The following is a 9,306-nucleotide window of genomic DNA, read 5'->3' on the forward strand; positions in this document are numbered from 1 at the left end:
GCAGGTTTTGGTAGTTGAGCCACAGTCTCTACCATGTGCATTCACTTGATATTGAGGCAAAACAAAGAATAATTAACATACTCAGAGGCTCCTAAAACCTCATTTTGGAGGGTCGTTTTCTTCTCTCAGTCTTTCTCCAGAATTGTCACTTAGGAGAAAAAAATTAATTTGTCTCTGTTTCTCTGCCTGCTTTCGCCTGAGATTGCACACAGTTGTGCATTAGAGAAATTACGTGGGCAGAAATAGAAATGAGATGTCGATCATCTGCAAAACAAGCCTTCACTTGTATCTCAGTATTTGATTTGAAGGCCTGGAGGGTTGCCTGGCGGGAAGTAAGCAGTCAGGGAGTTTTTGTGGGGTGAATGATGGATTCGTGAACAACCCACTCAGTGAAACCACATGGATTTCTCAGAGGTTGAAATCTGGCATCTCCTTCAGTTTTGTTCACTTGAGATTCAGAAGCTCGTCCTCTTTGTCAAACTATATTAACTGCTACAAAGTTAGTAATAACGAAAGTAATATTGTTTTCTAAGTCATGAACTGACGTATCTGTGTATCACACTTTTGTTTCTAAAGGAAGTAGAAATTCGGAACAAAGACCTGGAGGGACAACTGTCTGACTTAGAGCAACGTCTGGAGAAAAGTCAGAATGAACAAGAAGCTTTTCGCAATAACCTGAAGACACTCCTAGAAATTCTTGATGGAAAAATATTTGAACTAACAGAATTACGAGATAACTTGGCCAAGCTACTAGAATGCAGCTAAGGAAAGTGAAATTTCAGTGCCAATTGATTAAAAAAATACACTGTCTCTCTTCATAGGACTGTTTGGGCTCTGCATCAAGATTGCACAAAAAATTTGAATATCACTCCTGCAGGAAGAGGATCTTTTGAAAATTGGAATTGTATATTTCAGTGTAAATTTTAGAATTCAGCTTGTAGCTAGTTGGGGAAAAAAGAGATGAAAAACTTGAACTACAAATTACCTCCATGTATATTATTGGCCATAGTTAACTAGAAAGTTATAAATAGACACTTAATGCAATCTTTTTTTCCGATATTAGCCAATGGGAGAATTAACAATGTCTGGGTCACATCCCCTTTTTGTGTTCAACACAGTGAAGGTTATCTGCTTTTTAAATTAATTTATTTATGATATCTAAAGCTGTGTTTTGTGCAAAAACTTAGTGATGAAAGCCCTGTCTTTTGTTGTAATCTGAATAATTTCTCAGGATATTTTTGCACTGCCGAGAAGCAGTGCCATTACCAGTTAATTCTTGCCAGGAGTGAGAGAGCTGCATCTTTCATTGAAACATACTTGCTATGATTGGGTGTATAGAGTTCTTCCCTTCTTTACACTGGAAGAGATTTCACTCTGCTGACCACGCTGGTACACTCTGATGGTCTCTAACCTTGTCCGCTGTGGAGTTTACTTTTCCATGTTGATTCCATGTATTTATGAGAAGATGTTGTCTCCCATTTTATTACACATTTTAAAGCCAACTAACGAAGGCAGCTGAGTCCCTCAGAAATTTTTCTTTTTAAATTTCTAATAAATTTGACACACAGTACTGAAATATAGCAGCCGTCACTGACGGTCTGGTCTAGCAATGTTAAGTCTATTTACAGAATATGCAGTTACATTTATTTATATATTTTGCAAGAAATCTTTTCTGAATGATCAATGCATTTCAATTTACAAATAATAATGGTTATTGGGGAACTGTTTATTATAGATCATTTTAAGGTGTATAGCTATTTTAAAGGGGACCCATTTCCATCAAACAGCCGATCAGAGGACTATTGGGATTGGAGCTGTGTACTCTGTCTGGGTCTTCACGTCAGCCACATCTCTAGTCAAACCTCACAAGGCAATATTCTGAACTGTTAACTAGGCATTTCAAAACAGGAATTCAATTCAATAGGCTCTTCTCAGTAAACAGGTTTTAATGTTGTTTTGATGTAATTTTAAAGGACTTTCGGCAAACATGCATTTCTTTATATATTTCTTTTAAGAAGCTATTTTAAAAGTAAGCCAAGTGCTGTCTAGTCTGCATATGGAGTAGGAACTGCATCAGAGTCCATATATTCTTGCTGTGCGATGCCTGTGATGCTGAGGGAGTGTTTGACTCGAGGAAGTCTGCAAATGCACTGACTCTGTTTGTACCCCAAAAAGATTGAATTGTTCAATACAGAATTAAGGTAATTAATCAATTTGTAACCATTTTTTCACTCACAAACAGCTACTCAACACTAAACAGTTGTTTTATAAATGTATGTGTATGTATGTAAATACATACATATTAATTTATATTAGAGTGAAAAATAAATGGTTTGTTTCTAAAGTTAGTTTCTAAAGTGAGTTTTCAGGTGTCTCTGAAAAGTTTATATCAGACCCTTTATCATCGTGTATTATGTGTGCTATAACATCATATGAGTTACCTCCATCTAGTTTAGGATATCTTCCTCCCCTGTTTCTTACAGGGAAGATAATTTAGGTACACAGGCTCAGAGCTGAGAGGTCTCTCTGATAGATCAGGTACTACAATTTATTGGATTGATGAAATTAGGTAGATGTGCTTTTATCCATCAGTTTCTGAGTGACAGAGAGCACCAGATTTTAATTTAAATAGGGATTTAACACTAGGGATCAGGGAATTTAGTTTTGAAGAGTTAAAAATAAAAAAAAAAAAGTATAAACTGTTGAAATGGTAAGTGAATTATTTTAATGATGTGATAAGATATTTTTAAATTTTGACATAGTTGTCATTTAATGGGAAAATAACTCACCAAAATGTCTCCACTTGAATTGTATTGATATGTGAGACATGTGTGTAATTCAATATATACATATACCCATATGTATATACAGAAAATTATTTTTAATATTTTGCTACTGCTATGAAATTTAAAATTGGAAATTTTGTGAGTTTTTTCCTTGTGCAATAGAGCCTAGATTTTTCTTTTTTTAGTGATTTAACAATTTCTTGAGGGCTGCACCTTTAAATTCCCAGATTGTCATTAGACGTGTACAGTATATGGGAGAAGGTGGACACAAGTGCACATATAAATAAAATCTTCTGACTGACTATTTTAAACATTCATTTACAGTAGGAGAGTATCTCGAGTCGTCATCTACAAGTCATAATTAGGTCATGTGCCTACTGTAGTTTTCTCCATTTCTGTATTATATAAAGTTTGCATAATAAAATTTGATTTTTCCCAGAGACAGGTATTATATAATGTATCTATATTTAGATCAAACTGTGGTAATATATTTATCAGAAAATCACATGGGGAACTATAGCCTGAACATGTGGACTTGAAGTGACACAAAAAAGGAGAGCAGAGATTGATCCCATTGTGTATAAGTTATTCTATGATAACTATGAATTCTTGTACAAAAAGCAACTGAAAAAAAAAGAAAAACAAATACAGTTTTTATTTTGAAATACATTTGTTGTTCTCTGGAGAATGTACTTTATCTTTTTCCCTCAGTCTTTTACAGATATTTAAAAGCATTAAGTGATGGCAGCATTTACTTAAATCTTACAGGTGCTACTGGATTTTGCATTAGTGTGTTATGTTGTGAAATCCTAACTTTGACATAAAAGGTTTTATAAATATTTCCCTGCCTGGAAAATTAGTTTTTGTTTCTCCTCTCTTCTTCTCTCTCTTTCTCTCTTTCTCTCTTCTTCTCCCCCTTTCTTTCTGCAGATTAAAAAAAGTTCATGAAGTTGCATCCCCACTTGGCCCTATAGAAGAACTCCAGCACCATCATAGATTTAATGTTTTGCTGTCATTGAACCGTTGGGAAGCAGTTAGAGGAAAAAGTTACATTTTTTTTTCAAGTAGAACTAAAAGACACTCAAAATTAAAACCACTATCACCTTTTAAAACTCTTTTCTTTGCCATGTTAAAATTAAATTTATTTTTTAATGTATGTGCTACAGTCTTCCAAGCTCTCTCCTTGCAGACCTGCTTCTCTGTCAGTTCTGGAATGGGAGGCGGGCCAGAGGGAAAGTTTTTTTGTGGCAGTGTTTTTTTGAAAGAAATCCTTTTGTTTATTTGCTATCAAATAACTTGAAAATCATGAAATTCTGTGCTTGAAGTCATGAAATAGTCTTTATTGAATTTTTGTCTTCTGGATATTTAATAGCATTGTTCCTTTATCATTCATGAAGTAAATTAATTTATATAAAATCTTAAAAAAGAAAACTTTCAGGTAAGAAGTAGTTGAGAATGACATATTTTTAGAAATTTCTCAAGTAGGATACTGTCCTATAATAAGTATTTGTTGAGGATATAATTTTTATGTGAGAGAATATTTTTAAAATTACTAGAAAAGGATCGTTTTAGAATGGAAAAAATGTATCATTCACCTTACTCGAAATTGTGAAAGTGTATTTTTTCCTAATATTCATGTTAAATTGGACCTCAAATTTTTATGACAGTTTTTCTCTATGGGAAGCTGATATATAGATGTCACACAAATAGAAGCATAGTTATTGCATTAGAGAAATGAATGTTTTTCATTTTTTGTTTATATATTACCTAGTAGAATAGCTAACAGTTTTATCCAAAACAAAACACTCAAAGACTCAATCAGCACTACACTGCCTAGTGATTTCTGCTGGTACACTAGATAGAAAGGAAACATTGTAGGTCATTTTTATGAAAAACAGGTGACCCAGGGAGAGAAGTTAGATCTAGTCAATCCTCTGGGCTCTTTGAGGACACTTCTCTCCTTTAGATTAAAGGACACATTCCAGAGGACAGCAGGAGCACATCCGGTGGGAGAGGATATTTTTTGTGGAAAGAGCCAGCAAAAAGCAGGAGCACAGTGACTTCAGTTTTTATCTAAAAGTACATCAGGACAGCCAGAGACACATAAGTGCTACTTCCTACCTTGCTGCTGCTTTTAACTAAACGTGTTGGAATTGCCCTAATGAATTCCAAAGGCTTTCAAAAGATCCTGTCATTTGTCTTGTCGGGATTTATAACCTAATGTGAGACACCTAACATTCAGAACTCACCATTCTGTGGGATTCTGACCTACTTTTGTCAATTATTTTAACATCAAATCTACCCAGGGCCAGAAATATTACTTTGCTTTCTCCTGATAACACCAAATTAAGGTGATAATGGGTGCCTAATAAATGGAAAATTAAGCCCATTTCTGTGTAGAAAAATGTCTTTTGTGGGTATTTTTTTCTATCAACATTCCTGATTTTGTTATCTGTGTTTTTCAACTATGTTACTATATATGCGTATGTATAATAAGTCATATCTGTGTGACTTGCGTATATGACTTATTTGATTGTGATACCTTAGGTAGAATGACTATTTCAGAAAACATGGCTAGAAAGCAGATAGACTTGAAGTGAATGCTGTCCTGACCATTTCAGTATGAAACGGAACAGAAAGGGGTGTTTGTTGAGTATCTGCTGTATGACAGGCCCTGTACTGTTTGACATTTCATTTCTACGTGTAGGGGCCTTGCAGGGGTGTCCTCTGGAAGAGGGCGGGGGGGAGGAAGGAAGGCGGCTCGGATGTTTGCACTCGCTGTGTGCCCAGTGATCGGTCTGGTCAGCTGGTACCACAGTCAGAAGGGGGAGATCTTGCTTGTGTTTCTGGTACAGTTTTCCCTCCAGCTTGTCTGCCTTGCCTCTCGAATATCTCATTAGGGCACTTAACTAAATACTTTATACTCGCTCTTCTTGAACAACCTCTTCAGCCTCATTTGGTGTTTACATGCTTGTTATTGTTCAGTTATAAATCATACTTTGTTTGCAGGTGTCATATTTATGCGATATGTTTTAGTCTTAAATTTTTAAAAAAAATTTACAGCCTTCAGATAATCCAAGGAAGTTATATTTTATATGCAGAATTTCAGTTTATAAAATTTAAGTAGCAAACCATTTATAAAGGCCTTGGGAAGGTAATTCATCTCTTAAGTTTCCTAATGAAACAAGTTGTAAACCTGTAAAACTCATTCTCCAACATTATATAGTAGTTCAGTAGGATGCAGGTTTTGCAGTCAGTACTGGGTGACTTTGTGGTCAATTATGGTTCCACAGAAGTTAAGGCCTCTGCAGGCTATCTAGCCATTAGATCAACCCTAGAAGTAACTCATGGCCCTTGGATCTTTAGATGAGTGATACCCCTCATATAAGTGGAATCATACAATATTTGTCTTTTTGTGTCTGGCTTATTTCAATTAGCATGTTTTCAAGGTTTATCCATGTTGTGGCATATATTGGAATTTCATTCCGTTTCAATGCTGAATAATGTTCCATTGTGTGGATATACCACATTTGGCTTATCCGTTCATCTGTTGATGGACACTTGGGTCACTTCCACCTTTTGGCTCTTGTGGATAATTCTGCAGTGAACATTGCTGTATAAGCATTCGTTTGAGTCCCTGCTTTCATTTCTTTGGGTATATTCCTGGAAGTGGAATTACTAGATCTTATCTAATTCTATGTTATCCTTTTGAGGAGCCACCAAAGGATTGGGTTTGAATTGGGTTAATTTAAAAGATTCATAGAGCAAGGTGCCATCTCACTGGAAAATCACAGTCATGGGGTTATTGTTTTGTTAATAGACCTGTAAGTGATCCATTGGCCTCTAAATCATGCCTTTTACTCTCTTAGTTAAAACATTTATTGAGCACCTGCTATGTCCCAGGCCCCATCTGAAATAGAGACTGGAGGGAGAAGCTCACAATTTAGTACAAGACACGGACAGTTACTTTATAGTGCAAAGGTGCAACGGTAATGGAGAGTACTAGCGCAGGGGAGCCCCAAGGGAAGAAGAGTCAAGAAGTCTTTCCCAAAAGAGATGACACTCAACTGATTCTTGATGGAGGAGTGGGAGCCAGCTAGTTGAATAAGGACTGAAAGAGAATTGTAGAGGGTATGTCATGTGCTAGAGCTCAGAGGGATGAAAGAATTGAGACGTTTAGAAACTTAGAACGGGTTAGCACACTGAAACATAGGCTGTAGGGAAGGATATGGCAAAAGATGGTGACGGAGAAGTAGGCAAGCAGTAGATGAGGAAGGACTCTAAGTCATATGAAAGATTGGGGTTTTTATTTTGAAGGTAATGCAGAGATACTGAAGGATTTTTTGTAAAGAAGTGATGTGATAAAAAAAAAACTGTTTTACAAGTCTAGGTAGTTATGCAAATCACAATCCCTGTTGAGAGTCTGCTTTATGGCAGTGGCAATGGGAAAGGAGACGATGGAATGGATTCAGGGAATATTTAGGGGGTAGAATCAGTAGGACTTCTTTGCTAATGAAGATGGCGAGGAAAAGAGAAGAAAGCCAGATGACTCCTAAGTCTCTTGAGTTGGACAACAGGGTGAACAATCCCATTTACTGAGATAATGAATTCAAGAGGGGGAAGGGCTTAGTTTGGGTGGAGTCAAGGAGGTAAGACAAAGCAAAGGCAAAGGTGAGAATGATGAGTTAGTTCCATTTTGAGTTTAAGATGCCTATAGACTATCCAACTGGAGATGTGAGTCTAGATGGAGCTCAGGAGAAAAATATGAGCTGGAGGTATTTGGGAGATGTTAGCTTATGTAATGGTGGTTGAGGGCATGAGAAATGAAGAGAATGTCAAAGGGAAATGTCACTTTGGGCCAGGTGCGGGACAAGAGCTTATGAAAGAGACAGAAGGGATGGCCAAGAGGGATGAGTGGACAAGGAGTGGGGACTCATGGAAGCGTAGAGTGGAGGTTCAGAAAGCCAAATTTCATTCCAAAATAAATCAATCCACTCATGTCTTGAGGCAGTGATATTCAAACTGCCTTGAGATCCTTCCTTAATATTTGATTTTAGAAATATTTTAACTTCAAAAATTAAAAACCAACAAACTAAAATATGCTGTTTTTAACATATTAAAATGTTGAAATCCAGCAAACACGAGTACTAGGTTAACTTTTTGTGCAGAGGCCAGAATAAGGCCATCCGTGGTACATGAAAGAGCATCTTGGTATTTCAAGGTGAGCTCTGAAAGAGCGGCTACCATTTCTTAGGCTGAATCAGAGCTTTCTCAGTACTGTGCAACTGAAACAAAATACAGAGATGGGGTCACCTAAGAAAACCTCTGTCTTCTGTAAACCCAGTCTCAAATATTTATGAAAATCACTTTTCTTATTGACTTGTTACTTAAATTACGTTACATGCTGTTCCTTCTGTTAACATATTGGACTTCCATGTAGCTGTCATTTCTAAACGGTTGCGAGGGGGGGAAGCTACACCCAAAAAGAAGTTATAGAACTTGGCTTATTGATCTTTCTGTGGCTCACCTGACTCTCCAAGCCAAGTTCTAGAGGTTTAAGTATACTACATATGTCTTTTTAACTGTGTTATTTTGAACTGAATTCACCACTAGGACCAGGTGATTTTGTGTTTGCATTGCTGTAGAAAGTTTAGAGTTAACATTTCTGTTATCTTAAATGATCCTTACTCTTTTTTTCATATTGATTCATAAACAGATAACTGTATACAAATTATCTCTGGTATAAATTATCTCAAAGGATGACAACAACAATAACAAAATACTCTGTATTTGGTTTTAGACTGCTGTATGGTATTTGATTTTTATTTCTAGTTTAAGTTAAAAATTAGCTTGAATTCCTTGAGTAGACATGACTTGCGCTACTTGGGCAACAAATTAGAGCATGTTAGACATTCCAGAAAGAAAAGAGGAGCTACTGGTTCTCAAAGTTGGCTCCAAATAATCCATAAAATTTGCAAATCACTTGTGAATTGTCAAATAAACTCTACCTTTTAAACCACTTTTGTTCATATTTTTCTATTTAATGATTAATCTTGGTCTCCTTTAGCAGAGCATTGATGTTAGAGCACATTCTGTGCATTAAAATCCTGTGTTCCACATAATAGTATAAAATAGAACTTCACAGTCTATGGCGCATATCACAGTTCACAACAAATTTTCACAACAATGTCATGACCTAAGTGTTATTGTTATCCCCATTTTATAGATTTTAGAGAGGCTGAGATTCAGCAAGATTAAGTGGCTGGCCAAGTAAGAGGCAGAGCGAGGAGTAGGATGCAGGGGCTCTGCCTGCTAACCCTGTGCCCTCCCGCTCCATCGGGCCTGAACTAGGAACTGCAGACCTTTGTTGAGAAGTCAGGTACAAAAGTTTATCAATTCGCAATATTTAACAACCTATCAACGAGAAAAATCGTTTTCCATTCACAATGGTATTATGTTTTTGAATCTGTATCTCCTTGCTTCTCTCCTTTTTTTAGGGAAAAAAACCCTTTATTTTGAT

At 36.3% G+C, this 9,306-nt stretch overlaps 1 protein-coding gene across 3 annotated transcripts in view; it reads left to right on the forward strand.

The window, feature by feature from the left end:
* The window catches only part of HOMER1 (homer scaffold protein 1), a 118,736-nt gene extending 109,930 nt beyond the window's left edge, over positions 1-8,806 (forward strand). For all 3 annotated transcript variants that reach the window (XM_046666720.1, XM_046666718.1, XM_046666719.1), the window contains one exon: positions 577-8,806. In XM_046666720.1, coding sequence (XP_046522676.1) covers positions 577-765 — 189 coding nt within the window. In that variant the 3' untranslated portion in view covers positions 766-8,806. The remainder of the gene's footprint in view (positions 1-576) is intronic.
* The last annotated feature ends 500 nt before the right edge of the window (positions 8,807-9,306 follow it).

Source organism: Equus quagga, chromosome 7, assembly GCF_021613505.1.
Source record: "Equus quagga isolate Etosha38 chromosome 7, UCLA_HA_Equagga_1.0, whole genome shotgun sequence".
In the NCBI taxonomy this organism is placed as follows: domain Eukaryota; kingdom Metazoa; phylum Chordata; class Mammalia; order Perissodactyla; family Equidae; genus Equus; species Equus quagga.